Below are 18,265 nucleotides of genomic sequence, written 5' to 3'. Positions count from 1 at the left end.
AGTTTGTAGAGTGGTTTCTCTAGAAGGTATTCCTTCCTCATTCCAAATATATCGTAGTTAAATCGTGCAAAGAAAATATTCATTTTATTTATTTTTAAATATAAGAAGTAATTTAGTTTCAGATTCTTTTCAATTTATAATAATAATAATAATAATAATAAAATTGCATGAAATTCTAATTTTTCATCACAATTGGACACACGAAGTTATTTGTCATCGAACATTCGAATATTGTTTTTCGCTGACTTGCAAAAAAAAAAAAAAAAAAAATAGAGCTGACTTTACGAAACATTAACCGGATTGAAAACTGCTTGTTAAAAATTGCTCGGTTGTCAAAAACTGCTGTATTCTTGAAATTTTGATACCTTTTTGAGGTCACTCGCCGTTATTACTTAATAATTTTCAAGTAAACTAAACTTTTTAAAGATTCAACAATGTTGCAAAATTTATTTTGCTCGGATCAAATGAATGTTTGGAACAAATGGATCAGGTGAACGCATAAATTCCTTCGAATTCCCCATTTCAGTTTGTCGTTGAAATAATAATCACTGCCAACAGGTGTAGCGTGACAGTTGGTAATTACCAACTCCGAGCAAAAGCATGCGTACGTGTGTATACATCGACCGTATATATATGATTATTCATTGGCTTGGTTAATATTCCGCACCATGTGACGACAGTGAAACGCGATGATTTTCCTATGAAATGGCGCACGTTCGTTTGTTACGAACGTAATAAATCGTTTTCATTTGCATTCCGCTCCTTCGCATAATTCAACGATCATTAAATAAAATTAACAACGAGTCGAAATCCATCCGTGATATTTTACGTGAAATATAAAATTTATTTTATAAAAAAAAAAATTTATTTAAGATTAATTTTAAGATCTTGTATCTACTTTCTTCGAAGGAACTACTATCGTGAGTATTTACTTAACTTGTTTAATTACGATAACAAGAATTTTTATATTCTCTTCGACTGAACAACAACCGATGATTATTCTTCCAATATTCCAACGAAATCGCAGAGATTCTCTCCAGAGAAAGCAAAATTCTCGTATGCTGCAATTTCCGTCAATAAACGGTCACCGATTACAAATAATATTTTCCGTCTTTCGTTCTCATTGCTTTCACCTTGCGAATCGCGACGTTGGGCGGTTCCACCGGCACGCAAGGGGAAAAAAACACGACCGTTTAAACCGAGAAACGAAGAAACGTTCTTTCGAACGTCCTAGCTCGCACGTGCGAAAACATTCCTGGGCGGAAAAAAAATCTTGGAATAAATGTCAGATATACGCAAACGTCCAACAGAGGAGTCGTTACATCGCGAAACATATTCTTGAAAAATTCGCAACATCGAACCGCGTTTAGTAGCAGAGAATCTTTAACGAATCTTTTCGAATTGAAAATCGTTCTTATATTTATTCAAACCTATTTCTATATAGTTACAAATATTCTTCACGGATAGTGTCGAATCTTTTCCAGAATAGACTTAAAAATTGTTTTTACATTTATTTATTCGCCAATTTAAATAACAAAACATTTATATAAGATATCTTATGATATTTTCTCGAATCTTTTCCAGAGTGAATCTTCATAGAAAATCGTATATATTTACCAATTTAAATGAAGTAACAATTATCGGATATTCCACACCCGTGATATTTTTCGATCTTCTCGAAAATCTTTTTCTGAACCTCGTTAAAAATCCATCTTAAATTTACATTCAAATTATAATTACAAATATCCCAGGAGCGGAGATTCGCGATAATATATTTTTCGCTCTTCTGTTTTCCACGGGGTTCCGGTTGGGTTCAAGCGTCTCACGACGGGACTCGGTCCAAGATAGGATCTTCTAATTCAACGTTCGGTCCAATCGGACATGCAAATGCGCCGATCCGAGGATCTCGCGTGAAATTAATTGCGCGTGACGCTCTCGAAAGCTCCGTGGCAAGCTCGATCGAGGATCTGCTCCTTGCAAAGGGTCGGACAGCGTCGCGTGTTTAACACGCGCGAGGAATGGAGACGGCTACAACGTGTATACGGATTGGCGTGTGATTCGAGCACACGAGCCTAATCGAACGTTCCACGGAGGATCATAGCGATCGGATTGGATCGCCGTTAGAGGAAGAAAAACATTATATATTTTCGATATATAAAATTTTTTTCCTCGGAAACGCGATAAATTTGGATTAAAATTTTCCATCTTGGCTTCGATAATAAAATGTTATTATTTATTATCTGGAAAGATATTGATGCAATCACGTAGTGTGTATATATATGTATATGTCGGTGATAATTTTCTTATGGTTGGGTGATTCGAGATGGAGGTAATCACAGGTATGAATATTTCTGGAAAAAGCGTGAATGGGAAGATTGATCGATCGATGCATCAGGTTCAAATCTTGTTGCGTGATATTGAAGTTATTGAAGATTATTCGGAGGAAAGTAATTATTTCATAAATATAGAAGCCTCGTTTTTTCTTTCGCTTTCCTTTTTCTTTCGAAATTGAACGAAGATATACGAAGATGTCCAAAGCGGAGAAACGTTTAATGCGAAAATTTAATTTCCGCGGAAACCGCGGGAACGAAAACTTTCTAAACGAGATTTTCCCTTTCCTTTTTAAATCAAATTTATTAAGACCATTCGAACTTTCCAGCGTTTGGAAAAAAAAAATCTCCTTTTTTAATATATATTTTTCTTAAAAGACATCGTAACATTCGATAGTAGATATAAATTTAATATATTTATTAGGTATTTAATAATAGTACTTATACATATATTGAAATGGAATGGCACGAAACGAACACTTCACGTCCTCTCGAGATGATCTCTCTTCACAATCGAATATACATATACACACCATTGATTTCTAGGATGACATCGTTACGGTGCACCTGAAGGTTGAAGGTCAATAACGAAAGCTGGCTGGGCGCAGATCGGTGAAAGTTTATTCCGATGTGATACAAACCGAGCGAGTGAAAGCCACTCGATTAATTACGACTCTTATCCCCTTGTCAAACCGTCGAATTAATCTTAATCGAAACTCTGCGATGCACCCGTCCCGTTAGATTAATCTCGCAGATTAATTCCATGGAATTCTATCGCGCAATTTTTACCACCAGTCTTTCTTGGTTACGGCTCACGAATTGCCAACAAAGGAATTATCGCGTTAAAAATTACGTTTCTATAGCGTTTATTCCCGTGGAAAATATTTTTTTTATCTTCCCTAATTGGAAATCCGGTTAAACGATGATTTAATTGCTCATCGAACGAAATGCGTTTAATATTAATGCGATCGAACGTCTCCCGTTCTCTTCCATTGTATTCCTCTTTATCCTACGCGGGATAAAAGGGACGTTAGTCATCGTGGATTGAAAACGGTGAATCAAATGGTATATCTATATATATATATATATATGGTCATCGAAATCGATTATTGGCGGATGATTAGAAACGCCATTCACCATTCACGTGTCGCACTTCCTTTCTTATTGAAACGCCATTATCTTCTTTAAATCGAGTCATCGTCGAGCCCCTGTATATACGAGTTTGCATACCTAAGTAATAATTTAAATTCGTAATTAATACACGCGATCAGGATGGAGCTGTTATTCGCACATCGTTCGAGTTGAATATCGACAGAATGAACATTGGACACGGATTTTATATCGGGGAATTATAGATAAAGTAATTTCCAACTTCGAATCATATTAAAGTTTACAATTTTATTCGTGTTAAATACAGGTATATACGTATCATATATGCATATATCTCAATACATCGATCCCTTGTCCTCGGGCAGCAAGAAATGGATCACCACGTCCCCTCTGGCTGTTTTCACGATTTCTCTATGCCTGATCAATAAAGTCGCTGCCAGTCCGTACATCAACGTTGGTATACCTGGTACAAGGAGGAACAACGAGCGTATATAAGATAACTAACGATCAATTATGACGCTCCGCGTCTTCCCCCTCTCCACTCGAGATCGAAAAAACGACGAACGAGTGGAAACGAAAACACCCGATCGTGAACGAAGGAAGGAGAGAAGGAGGGAAAGAAAGAAAGAAGGAAGGAAGGACGACGAGCACGGATCACGGCGACAGCTTTTTCCATTTGATATATACATACATATATATATATATATTTACCAAGGTTCAGAAGCTTGATCGCCTTGAAAAATTTGTCCTCGGTGGTGAGGTCCTGCCGCGGCCTCTTGGTGCAGTGATACTTGATATATGGAAAGCAGCCGGTTCTCAGTACGTGGTAATTGCTGCTGCCCACCGGCCAATTGAAGTGCGACATCCCCCTCTGATCGTTCACCACATCGGCGTACCTCACGAAATACGACGTCCACGGTGGCTCCTTCGATTGAAGCAGGTAGCTTGTCAACACCTGTGTACATACGGATCGTGTACACACGTACGCGCAATCAAAATATGGAATATCCTCGACTCGTTTTCTCGAAGCTAAGCTACACTGTCGCCATCTGTGTGTAATAATAACTCTATCGTTCGTTACGAATCGTGTACGTATTCAATTGTGACTCGATACAAAATCAGGGAGAAGGAAGAAGATTCTAAGTATCCGATATTAAAATTCTATTTTCATCTCGAAGCGAATAACAATTTTTCTTCCATTGCACCGCGCGCTCTTCTTTCTTCCCCAACGGTTATTCGTTCCGTTATCTGTCGTTCAGAATTTAGCAATAGAAGCGAAGAGAGCGCTGCGAAGAGTCACGTGACGTGCGCGTTCCTCGTGCGTGAAGCAACGATGCTTCCTAGGATCTGATCGATCTAGGGAGGGGGCTGACGAGAATTCTCACGGTCGTCGATTGTGATTCAATGGGAACGGAAATTCTTGGAAATGCTAGTCGGTCGGTCGGTTTTGCGCGTTTACGTTGAAACGCGCGTATGTCGGTACGTGATCCATCGACGTTAGGAAAAGAAAACCCGATGTAAAACGCGAGCCACGAAACTTGCCTCCGACGCTAAAGGCTTCGTCTTCTTGGAAGCAATCTTCGCCCAAGTAGCGTAGACGTATGGATAAACGGCGAGCGTTCTTCGGCCGGACAATGGTTTTACGAACATTCGAAGGATTCTTCTCTCTCTCTCTTTCTCTTTTTTTTTTCACTTTATCAAATCTTCGCGAGGATTCTCATTTTTTTCTCTCCTCTTGTCTCGAGACGTGGTTTCTCTGGTATTCTCTGGTGGGAGCGGCTGAAATAACGAGATTTGTTCAAAAAAAGAAAATATTCGTAATCTGATAGATACGCGGAGAGGCGATGTATCGCGTAAACGGAGTAGGTTAATGTTTCTCGGAGTGTTTCCTCGATAGGTTGTTTTGAAAAGTGGTATTGGATACGTTGGATCGTTCAATTAGAATTCACCATGTTGTTCAAAGAGTCAGAGTTCTCGTGCCACGTTTCATTCTACCTTTCTAAAATAAACCCGTATCGAATGCCGCGCGAAATGTCAAGGTTAACGAGGATCAATTTGATCTCGGCTAACGGAAAATTCATTTCGCGAAGTAGGTTTCGCCGTGCACCACCATCGCGAGCTCACCGAACCGTGAAAAATTGATAAATTATAATTGATTACACGAGGGCTGATACGATTTGCACGATGATTGATTAGTTAAACGATTGATCAATTTTATTATATATATATTATAGTATATTTTTTTACTCTTAATTAATCTATTTTTTTTTTTTTTAATATAAATGTATCTTAGGTTAGAATTCTACTTTCGATTTATTTTATTTGATGCAAGAAATCGTATACACGTATAATGTAACGCGAGATATAAAGTGAGTATATAAAATTACGTCGAATTGGATGAAAGCAAGCTTTTTGCACAATTTTTGCAACTCCCGATTCTCGGCAATTCTTTACGCTTCATTTGAAATGTCGCGGTCATTTTCTTACCTCGGCCAGCGCTGTTACTCACGTTTCGTCGCATGCGCAACACACTCGAGTTGCGAAGAAATGCACACGACGCGACGTATCACGTTCGTATTTTAGAATTCGCGTTTCATTTAACGCGGTTCCTCTCGTTCAGTTAATTCCACGTATACTTCAGTTTCACGTGTGTATGTGTGTGTGGTATGTGTGTGGTGTGTATGCACGCGGATGACACGAATATATCAAGTAAATCACAAGTAAATTATACGTGGTATAACCGGTGGGTAATATTAGGTCAACTGGTTGGATTGGTTGTCTCTGGTGCTGCCATCAGTGATATTGATCCTCCGTGAGGCGGTCTTTTCGAATATCCTTCGCTCGGCTTTTTCGCCCGATATAAAGCTGAAATTAGAAATTTATTTATATTTATTTCATTATTTTATTATTGGAACGAGCAATAAATATTAAATGATAATAAACAATTGATAGTAAATATTATCATTTCTATCTTGTAATTTCGGGTCATAGAATGTGTCAATATAGCAACGCGTTAAACCTAACGGGATAACAGTATCGTGTTTCTATTAGCAAAGGTAGTAATTTAGCACTGGTTATAACATCGATTTTACCTTATATTTATGTTCATCGGTATATTCATAAATAAAATAACAATTATCACGTAACGTATAGATATAACTGTGAATAGATACCTGTCCATGAATCTAATTTTTTATTTAAATCATTGAATATTGTTGTTGCATCAGAGTTTCGATAATTTAGCGATTACTTTTTTTTTTGGAATTATATATAGATTTTTTAATTTTCTTTCTTATTTCAGGTAAGTTTTCCGAAAATCACGTTAGCTGGAATAAATAATTTTTACATCATTCTAATAGTATTTTTACATCATTCTCCAAGAATGAGATGGATAATCAAATACCTTTCGGTTTAGCTAAACAAAAGGTTAAGCTCGAACGAAGCTATAGAATTCGTTCGACCACTGGATAGTAACCGCACCCAGGATCGTTTACACGTACACATACCGTGTCTCATACACTATGTTATAAATCGTCGTCTATTTTATTAACGGTAGCTCGAGTTTCATTTATGTATTCTATCTTCCCGTCTAATAAAAGATGTTTCCAATCCAATTGATCGGCTGATTGCGATCGGCGTCACATTATTATACAAGTAGAGGAGAAACGACTCGCACAGGCAACTCGCAAGAGGGAACGCGTAAAGAGGCATACTTGTCATATTGGATTACATACTGATGCGCTAATCCTACGTGGAGAACAGGAAACGCTTATAACATGATCTACGGATCGTAATTAATCGACGAGCTCTTCGTAAAATTCGAATTCTTCGATACGATTCATTAATCGAGAAAAGAATCTCGCGATACGCCTATTTATTTGGTGATCGTGTAAAAATATAATCGATTCGATGCATTTACGACGCAATTTGATTCACCAGAGAAGGATAGATAACGAGTTTAATTTAACAGAGATATAAGAATCAGTCGAGGATAAAGTGGCAAAAGGCGAAGAATAATAATTAAAACCTTCGTTCCGTATCTCTCTCTCTCTGGAAATGAGGAAGGAGAATCAATTTTAATCAATTTTCGTCCGAAACAAAATTTCATTCGAGCGAGCGTTATAACGAGAATCCATTCTATTCAAATTTCCAATGTTCCAGTGTCGTAATTACATCCGAGGATTCATTTCCGTCGAAGATGGCCGTTCGAGAATTTCACGGAAACACGATCCCGCCTGCCCGGCTTATATTTCTGGAACACTCTATTTGCGCGTATTTACGCCTGCCTCGATAGATATATTCTTGCGCGATCCTTGGATATAGTTTGGTGTACGGTTGAATATTCACTTCGGGATGATCGGGCGCATGCGCCTCGCAGCCGCACACACGCACGCATGCACGCACGCACAGGAGACGAGGAGGCTTTCAGTGCGGGCAACGCGTTACTTATTTCGATGCGAGTCTACGATTTCCGTGAGATAAACGATGTAATGACCATCGTGGTCGTGTCGGTTGCAACTTGCTCCCTCCTTCGTTACGCGAAAACGCACGTTCGTAACGTGGTTGTGTATAATGGCATGGAATTTAGAATTTCCACTGCCAGGACACGCGCTCCTTGACGCTGGTGGTTAACGGTATTTCTAAACAGGTGTCTCTCGCTTGAAACGTCGTCGTCGTTTCAATTTCTGTCTATTTCTATTCGACCATGCTGTGTCGCGGATATACACGTGTTTTATAAATTTTATTTAGAATAAAATATATTAGATTTTTGTAGATTCTATTATATTTATATCATCGAAAACGTACGAAATGTGCCTAATTAGATAATTCGATAAGTCCGGTTGCGATATTATCGATCGAGTATCATTTCTTTCGTCCATTGAATTAAATATCTTGCGCGATCGAATTTTCTTTCGATACGCTTCGTCTTTCTGCTGTAGAGAATTCCGCCCAGGCTGACTATCTTCGTTTCTTGCAACAGACGATCGTAAATGTTCGATAAGACGACGAACGTGGCACGACATGGTTCGACAGTATTTCCGCATATTTACAGACGTGACAACATCATGCCGACGATAAATCGTGGATAAAGGTCGAGGTTGTCGATACAAACGATGCAAGCTCAAAATTTAAATTCTCTCGAATAGTTGCAGACTTTTCAACTATTCCATGGTTAACGCGATATCGAGTTTCCCAACGAGTGGAAATTTCAAACGAGTTTGTTAGTTTTCAGCAAAGTTATGAATAATCAGAAACTTAAATCCTAATGCTCGCGTTACGTTGCACGACAGGTTTCACGACAGGTGTTCGAGAAATTAATACGATTTAATTTATCCAACACGCTTCAGATTTATTTCAATTACGCGATAATAACCACCAGTATTCGAATATATTTAATTTCTTTTTCTTTCCAATCGTTTTAAGGATCATTCCCCATCCTTCTCGAATTCTCCGTCTTCTTTTCAAGATTAATTCCTTTCCAGTTTCTCTCTTCGTTCCATTCCTCCACGATACATCACCGTGTCCACCACGTTCATTTCTAACGTTTGTGTTGGAATTTTCGTGCTCGTCTCGAGGGCCAAACCATCCATATCCACCGTAATTTCTCGCCCATAGAAACTCGAGAGAGCGGCGTTTTTTTTTTTTTTTTTTTTTTCGAGCCCAAGAATCTCGCAAAGCTTCGCCTCGAAATTTCCATGCAAAATTCCACGCTGAAGAAAGCAACGCCGAGGTCACTTTGCTCGGGTGGAAATTAGAAAAGCCTTTTTGATCGAAAAATGTTTGCGTTTACATAATGAAATTCGTTGGCGAGAAATTTAATGACGGCTTGGTGGAGCCTTCCTCACCGGATGCCAAGAATCTTTTTGTCGGCCATTGCGGTATCGCGAACAGTGCGGTTCGCGGTTAGACGACGTGGATGCAACGAAAGAATCACACGGGCAGATTTAGTTTCTGTCCTAAGCCCTCCCCCCTCCCCAACGTTTCGCTTTCTGCTTCTTTTGTCTCTTTCCTCGCGGGAACGAGGTTGGAACAACGGCAACGTGCATCTTTACTGTTTCTTAAATATAATTTTCTCGAAACGAAGTTGGCTGACTGCCTCCCTCCCTCCCTCCCTCCCTCCCTCCCTCCCTCCCTCTCTCTCTCTCTCTCTCTCTCTCTCTCTCTCTCTTCCCAGTTATTCTTACGTTTCCGTAGATTGTATCTAGTTTTATTGGTCAAACTCGGATACGTCGATATTTTATTATCGCGTTTTCTGTGCTTATTTCAATATTGGTTGACACATAATTATTACGTAACATCATATGAATTTTAATGCCTCGTAAAATATATACGTTGACAAAATGAAACTGTTCTTTTCACATTTCCAAGAAGCATTAAATACATTAAGAACTATTCTCGTGTCCGTAAATATTTCGTATATTTATACAATTTGTAATTCGATATATACATATATACATATATATATAGAGAGAAAGAAATATGACATGTTCTCTCCTGCAACGTCTCGAATTTATGACAAAATACTAAAATAAAATTTTTAACCGATTTTTTATCGATCGATTCGCTTTATACACGGATTCTCACGGATTTATCCGTAGAATTATTCGTCGAATCAAGCATAGAGATGCAACACGCGTCTCGTTACACGTTTGCGATTCGTCAAAAGGCTCGGACTACGTTGACATAACCTTTCACGAGATTTTCAACCTGACCCGGTTTTAACCGATTATGCCCGATTGTATTGGATATTGATAAGCCGGGTCACTGTTAAACGGCAATATAATCTTCTCTCGCATTAGATTGGATACGGGGGGGGGATAGCCGTTATTCCAATCCGTATTGTCGATTACAACTTGTGCTGTTGAACAGTTATGCAATAAAGCGGCAGTTATGCGGTATTCAGATTTAGCGTTTGTCAGGCGTTGGCAATGGTTTCTTTAACGCGAAACCGCAAGCTTCGATTGCCTTTGTTATACCGTGTAATACAGCGAGTCCGGTCATTATCCATACACCGGATAATTACGTTTACTTTTAATACGCGCGACCCGTAATTAGCGGCCTCGGTGTAAATGCGATTAAAGCGCACGTTGAAACGAGGGACCGCGCGGGATTTGTCGCTGTTGTTAAATACGCGACGTGTACGTGTTACAACGTGTTCGTATCGGTTATTCGGAAAAATTTACGATTCGAAAAAGGGAGGAGAGGGGAGGGGGGGGAGGGGGGAACGGTCGTTAACGATATTGCCCGCTTCGTTCGGCTACTTTTCAGTAATTTCATGCATGCTTTAATATGATCATATATATATATATATATATATATATATATATATATATATATATTATTAAAACTCGATCCGAACTTTGTATATATATGTATATATATATATATATATATATATAAATTCACATTACGACTTTCGTAATGGTGATTAACGATGAGCGGAAAATTGGTATTCAGAATCGACAACCAGTGAACGTAGATTGGGGGGGGGGGGGTTGAGTGATATAGTATATTAGTTATATAGTATATTAAAAATATGTATTAAGGGATTATTATTCTTTTTGGAGTCGAGAAAATTTTTTTCAAATTTTCGGAGGGGAAAAAAAATTTATATTGGAAATTCAGACAGGATCTTGATACTAGAAAAAATAAACGATGGAGAAAAGAACTTGTGAACGTAGATGGAGAGGTTATGAATTATATGGAATATTAAAAATATGTATTAATTTCACGAAACAGAGATTATTATCCTTTTTAGAGAGACTTTTTTTCAAATTTTGCGTGAAAAAAAAATATTCGAAAGCAGGATCTTGATACTAAAAAGAAAATAAACGATAAAGAAAAGAACTAATGAACGTAGATGGGGAGGTTATGAATTATGGAATATTAAAAATATGTATTAATTTTACGAAACAGGGATTATTATCCTTTTTAGAGAGAATTTTTTTCAAATTTTGCGTGGAAAAAAAATATTCGAAAGCAGGATCTTGATACTAAAAAAAAAAAATAAACGATAAAGAAAAGAACTAATGAACCTGTATGTATTAAGGGATTATTATCTTTTTTAGAGTCGAGAGAATTTTTTTCAAATTTTCGGAGGGGAAAAAAATTTATATTCGAAAGGATCTTGATACTAGAAAAAATAAATGATAAAGAAAAGAACCAATGAACGTAGATGGAGAGGTTATGAGTTATATGGAATATTAAAAATATGTATTAATTTCACGAAAAGAGACAGGGATTATTATGCTTTTTAGAGAGAATTTTTTTCAAATTTTGCGTGGAAAAAAATATTCGAAAGCAGAATCTTGATACTAAAAAAAAAATAAACGATAGATCATTATCCTTTTTAGAGTCGAAAGAATTTTTTTCAAATTTTCGGAGGGGAAAAAAATTTATATTCGAAAGAATCTTGATACTAGAAAAAATAAATGATGGAGAAAAGAACCAGTGAACATAGATAGAGAGGTTATGAGTTATATGGAATATTAAAAATATATATTAAGGGATTGTTATCCTTTTTAGAGTCGAGAGAATTTTTTTCAAATTTTCGGAGAGGAAAAAAATTTATATTCGAAAGCAGGATCTTGATACTAGAAAAAATAAACGATGGAGAAAAGAACCAGTGAACGTAGATGGGGAAGTTATGAATTATGGAATATTAAAAATATGTATTAATTTCACGAAACAGAGATTATTATCCATTTTAGAGAGACTTTTTTTCAAATTTTGCGTGAAAAAAAAATATTCGAAAGCAGAATCTTGATATTAGAAAAAATAAACGATAGAGAAAAGATCGATGCTCGCACTGTATCTGGTGAAAAATTGTTTTCATATTCGAGGCGCGGGAAACAATAGAAAAAATAAACAAGAGGAAAAAAATCGATATTCATATATATATATATATATATATATATATATATATATATATCACACGTATCATTTTTCACGTGTTTAATAATACGCGAAAAAATTCGTATTGAACGTGCGGCAAAATTAAAAGCATCGGGAAGAAATGAACAATAGTGGGGGGGAAAAAATCGATATTCGCGATGACTCGTTTTTCGCGTGTTTACGGTATGTGAAAAATTCATATTCGACGCGCGGCAAAAACACTAGAAAAAAAAAATAAACAATAGAATCCAATCGATATTCATATATTACACGTATCGTATTTCGCAGGTTTATGATACGCGATGAAAAATTCATATTCATTTTTCCCGTAGGAAAAGATCTAATAAATAAACAATTGACACAATTCGTATTCGCTATTTTTTCGTTCAAAAATCGACGAAGCGTAAATTTTTCGTCAGACGTTTAAAAAAGATATTATTTATAAAATCGTCTGATTTTACAACTTTGAAAAGAAAAATAAATAAATAAATAAATAATAGAAATCGACGAGAAACGAGCACGGTACATTTTTTACGACCGTGTGAACCGATATATTATTTACAAAGTGACCCAATAACGTGAAAAATTGTAGCGTGAAAAATTCTCTCGACGGGAATATTTACTATACGGACGGTTGAATCGAGAAGGAGAAATTAAGGAGAAACCGTTGCGCGAGAACCGCGCGTGTTTATATTTCTTCTCACGAGGGCACCGCGCCTGTACGGAATTTTACGACGCGGGATTCCAACCGTCCTCGGTTTCCCGTCAGTGTTTAACCGGCATTCGCACGTGCAGATGCTTCGAGCACGGTCGACTAATTATCCCTCTGTGTCTAGTCGCGCTGCGTTTTACGGTATACACGGCCGTCTATTGGAAGGGATTAAAAGGTGCGCGTGCTCCTCTCTCTCTCTCTCTCTGCGAGCGAGCGAGGGGATAACGACCGAGAAAGGTGAGCTCTCGGCGAGCTAACATTCCGTTCCAACCGCGGAATATCGTCTATAATGAACGAAATGCTGCGCGAAACGATACGATTTTTACCGACCGAGAATCGCGATCGCGCGACAAACGGACAAACTCTTAATTATCAAACTCGATTTCGTTCGATAGATTCGAGGATCTAAAAACGTTTACAACGATCCCTCTCTATTTTTTTTCCCGTTATGTACACAGAAGGAGGAGGAGCCAGTTACACTCCATCGTCTAATAAAAATCCTTTCCAATCATCGAGTTCCAGCCGTGTTCTTTTCACTGAGTATTGGACTATACCACTTGGGCGCATGCGTCAGCGAAACGCACATACATCAGGGAAGGAGAATGTAGGAAGAAAAGAGAATCCCTTATCTCGGCGTAATACGAGCGTAATAGGCTCGAACGAAACGCTGCGTCCTGTTTCAGGTATACACCGAGGATCGTGCGTGGGCAAAATCCAATGGATTGTTTATTGATTCATCTCTGATGGGACGAATGATTGGTCATCGTAATAATTCCACGTTCGATTGGATAATAATGATAGATAGGAGGAAAGCTAGATTTTTAAGGATCGATTTTCCTCGGTCAGTTTCGATAAAAATCGAAATTCCCGTAGGAGAATTTTTCGAGGTAATACGCATTCCAGACGAGGCGAAATAACGGTCGTGTTAGGATCGGCCCGTTGCTGGCAATCGCGTATAAGTTTTAATATCGCCCGTACGTTTTCGCAATTTCGCGTTCGTTTCGTTTCAAAAATCGATACCCGCAACCAAAGGTTTCGCGATCGTCGAAAACTCGCGCAACTCGATTCAAAGAGGAATCGAGAAAGGACGGTAACATCGAAGAAACAACACCGTGGCGATGCGGTTTCGTGGTTGGCCGGTTAACAATTGAATCACTTTCCCTTTGTGCGTCGATCTTCAATCGATCGGTGCTCCTTTGTCGTTCAACGTTTCTTTAAATTCCTTTATCGCCGCGATGAAAGGACTCGTTCGAAAAGCATTAAAGGCTACTAAAAAGGAGGATCTCTTCTTCGTTGAACGGAGAAATTTCTTTTATTTTTTTTTTTTTATTTCTTTTCTCGACCAATTTTAATCCGATTATTATATATTATTAAATTATATTTCCGAATCAAAGGGAGAATTAATTCGATCAATCTTTTATTCTCAATTTAACCTCTCTACTTTTCCTTCTTCTTTTCAACACCGAATCGAACAACGGTACAAGCAACTTTTTCTCTCGTCACGAGTAAAGAATTTTTCCATCCGGTGCCAAGGGGATCGAAAGAGAAATTAACGTCGTGATTTTTTTTTTTTTTTTTCTTCGACGCTTAGAAAGTTTAGAAATCGGTTATCGACGTGGCTCGCATTATATTCTTAATACGAATGGAACGGCGTTTGATCGTTTCGAAAAATCTTGGAAATCGTGAGAGAGATATAAAAGGAAGAAATGGCATTCGAGAATATATACACCGTCGCGTATATATTCTCTCCCTCCTCCCAGGAATAACTTTGCAACGAATTATCTCCGCGAACGCATCCCCAGCCGGGTTCGCTGAAAAATTTACGATACCTCGGGCATAACATGGATATTATAACAGTAAAAGCGCACGCAGGTGCGATTCGTGCGATCTCGAGATAATAAAGTACAAACAAAGGAGCAACTATTGATTTCTCGAGAACGAAGAAGGAAGATCTTACGAATTAAGCATAAAATTCTTCGCGTTGATTTCGAACGATCGAGATTGAAAAATCTTGATGGAATAAAATTTCTACCGTTGATTCTCACGAAATTACGCGAGCGACCTGGTTTCATGGTTTACATTTAACCCGTGTTGAAACTCTTCGTCGCCGTAATGAGACCGCAATATTGTTGCCCCGTTCACTTGTGCCGGGGACCGCCAACCTGTAATCTCTGCGAGATGCACGCAAACGCAATCCTCTGTGAACTTAATCAACGAGCTTTAATCCGAGCTGTGGAAAAAGGAAAAAAAGGAAAAATATTCCGAGATAAAGTTATATTGAAAAAACAGTAAAACTTTGAGGGTCGAATAAAAACTTTATCCCCCTGGGATGGAATTTTCACGATGAAAAAAAATTGTTGATCGTACGATCCAATATTGTCTACGTAGAAGAGTATAAACGTGTGGGGTAGCCACATTTTATTTTTCGTTGCAAGGAATAATGACAAATAAAAAAGTGAAACGAACAATTTTAGAGAACAGTTTATACAGAAATTTTGATTTTTCTAAATAAACGCAGAATCGTGATGGATTTACAATTAACACGATGAATATGATGTTTCATGTTCACTTTTTTCACTTTCTTTCACATCGTAATGAAAAACAAGAAAAATACTTCATCCATTGTTCGTCTCAAAAGCAGCGAAAAAAATTCAATCTGAAGCCTCGTTTCTCAGGAGCTCAAGCTTACCTCGATAATTTATCGTCCGAAGCGTCGACTATAACGGAACAAATACACGTTGTTCGAGGTTTATTTTGAATAAAAGTTAGATCGAACATTGTTCGAAACGTTAACCAAAACGGGCAATTCTGGAAGAGGAAGATTCGAAGCGCCTCGCCTTGTATATAACACGCGAACCGGTCGTAGGGATTCGCGGTTCGTAGTATTGGAAGCGCAAAAATACGACGGCTTAACGTTTCTCGGGCAACAGAAGAAAAAGGGGTGGGGGGATCTCGGTTCGGTTGTGGCAGTAAGATGGCACTCGAGTGGCTCGCGTCGGTAGACGGGTATCGCGTGCATACGCTTAGAACTGGTTTGCTTCTCCGCCGTACGGTGAGAGAGAAGAGCGCGCAACGGTGTCTTTAAAGAAAATGGAAAGGTGGGTCGTGGCGTGGAGAGGAAGATCCCTTCCCTTCTTGCCGCGTGTCGTGGCTCGGTTGCACGCGTACCGCGTGTACTTTTTCTTTTCGTCTCTCTTACGATATTCGGACAGAGTAACTGGTATTTTCTCTCTTTTTCTAGGTGGGATTGAGAAGATCAACGAATAGCAGCAGAGTTTCGTAATTCGTTCGCGACGGTTATTTTCGATCGACGTGCAACCGTGTCAAATGTGTCGAGAATAATTCTTTTTTTGCGGCTCTCGTGTCTTTGAAATAGGTTCTCGGGGCTTTCGAGAATGGGAAAGATGGGAAAGATGGTTCGTAATTAATCGGTCGGCTGTCACCGATTTGGCACCGGCTTTACCGCTCGATTCCAATCACACGACGACGATTGACCGTTCATTTCACGCCGATTGAAACGTTCTTCTTGATCGCTTCGCAATCTCGGACTACTTTCGGTGGCGAGAATTTCGCAAATAGAAATCGGCTTTTTTGGAAATCTCTGGAAGCCATTGATACATATTTGAAAAATTTGTATAAATTTAAAATCGATTCAATTCGAGAGATAAAAAAAAAGAGAATCACGATATATAAATCTGTTTATTCGGTGTAATAACTTGTGTATCCTTTTCGTCAAGGGTAATTCGTTTTACTTCGAAATGTTTCTCGTACTGGTTATTACGAACGAATATATTCCTTTTTTTTTTGTTATCTCTCTCGGATATATATACCCTAGAGAGATGGAAGGCAGAAAGGCAACGATGCAAAGGCTACTTCTCATTAGCGGACCCGTGGTCGTGGATCGTTCGAATCCGGTTTTCATAACATAAGCTACGCGCCTTGAATCGATAGTACCTATCAACGAGTTGTTGTGTACACGCGTATTTAGGTACGTCAGGAAGCTTTTATTTCAAACGAGATCCACGGTTGTCACAACGACAACGACGTTAAAAAAAATTGAAATTTTGCAACTTAATTTCCAAGAGGAGATTGGAATACACGGTCGACACGAGTAACTAAGTATTTTCCTATATCAAAGAATAACCGTTCGAAAGATGGCGGATACGATCGACTCGCACTCTTTGTATAAATATAACCGAATCCGAAATAATTTCTCATCAACGAAACTGTGCAAGGTGGAATAAGCTCTTCAGCCTTTTTTTTTTTTTTTATTTTCCAGATCGTTCCCTTTCGAATATATTCGCGCATATTTCCATAAAATATCTTTCATAGTGCCTGGTAAATAGCTAACTCGATCGATATCGAAAAGTTGAGTACTTTTGCCAAAGAAAGGATGTTAACTTGGAATATTAACTTTTCCGCCTCCTCTTTTTATACAATTAGAAAAATACTTTTTTTAACAAATTAATTTGTATCTCGGTTTATTTTCTTTTCCTTTAATTTAATTTATTCTTTCCTTCAACTCTTCGTTGTTTTTTTTTTTTTTTTTTAATTGCCACTTTCAATGAAACGTTTCGCTTAGCATTTTTTTAATTGCATTCAACTTTTTTGTTAACCTCTTTACAAAAGACGCTTCGAAGCGAACGAAACAAGGACAAAAAAGGGTTGCCGGAGAGAGAAAAGAAATTCTTTTCATCGATGAATTAACGTTCGCAAATACCATCGTATTTTTCCTCCCGAGAAAATAAATAAATAAATAAACTTAACTTCGTCTTAATCTTTTCCGTATTCTCCTCACGATCACTTATTTATTCGTGATCAAATCATTATTAGCCGTTATATTCATCCCTCACGAATCGAAATTTTGTTTTGAAGCAATAAATAAAATGCACCGATTTGTATGAATCGTTTGTTTTACAAAACATTTGATGTGTTCGCAACATGAAGTAATTATCGCCGGCGACTATTGTTCAATAATAAAACTACAAATAAAATCGTGTCATTTCAACGAACTTTAAATATCCGTAACAAATTTACGGTAAGCTATGTATCTCGAAACGTATGTTCTATGCAACGCCATGCGAGAATTATAAATCGATCATTTAATCGCTCTCGCAGAGATAGAGATAGAGAAAAAAAGAAAGAGAAAGAGATAGAGAAAGAGAAAGAGAAAGAGAGATAGAGATAGAGATAGAGATAGAGATAGAGATAGATAGAT

At 37.9% G+C, this 18,265-nt stretch overlaps 2 protein-coding genes across 4 annotated transcripts in view; one reads left to right on the top strand and one right to left on the bottom strand.

Moving 5' to 3' along the window:
- LOC412795 (cadherin-99C) overlaps nt 1–18,265 on the top strand; it is a 112,448-nt gene that overhangs the window by 19,422 nt on the left and 74,761 nt on the right. The gene's annotated exons all lie outside the window — the stretch shown is intronic.
- LOC100577912 (uncharacterized protein C15orf61 homolog) overlaps nt 3,709–18,265 on the bottom strand; it is an 89,785-nt gene continuing 75,228 nt past the window's right edge. The window contains exons 2-5 of one of the 3 annotated variants that reach the window (XM_026445546.1): nt 5,928–6,305; nt 4,983–5,219; nt 4,152–4,395; nt 3,709–3,903 (exon numbers count right to left, since the gene is read on the bottom strand). In XM_026445546.1, coding sequence (XP_026301331.1) covers nt 3,776–3,903; nt 4,152–4,395; nt 4,983–5,090 — 480 coding nt within the window. In that variant the 5' untranslated portion in view covers nt 5,091–5,219; nt 5,928–6,305 and the 3' untranslated portion in view covers nt 3,709–3,775. The remainder of the gene's footprint in view (nt 3,904–4,151; nt 4,396–4,982; nt 5,220–5,927; nt 6,306–18,265) is intronic. The other 2 variants (XM_026445547.1, XM_026445548.1) reach the window with 2 other exon arrangements.

The sequence above is a fragment of the Apis mellifera genome, linkage group LG15 (assembly GCF_003254395.2).
Source record: "Apis mellifera strain DH4 linkage group LG15, Amel_HAv3.1, whole genome shotgun sequence".
In the NCBI taxonomy this organism is placed as follows: Eukaryota; Metazoa; Arthropoda; class Insecta; order Hymenoptera; family Apidae; genus Apis; species Apis mellifera.
The sequence above is the reverse complement of the archived record's forward strand: the minus strand, read 5'-3'. Positions and strand labels throughout refer to the sequence as shown.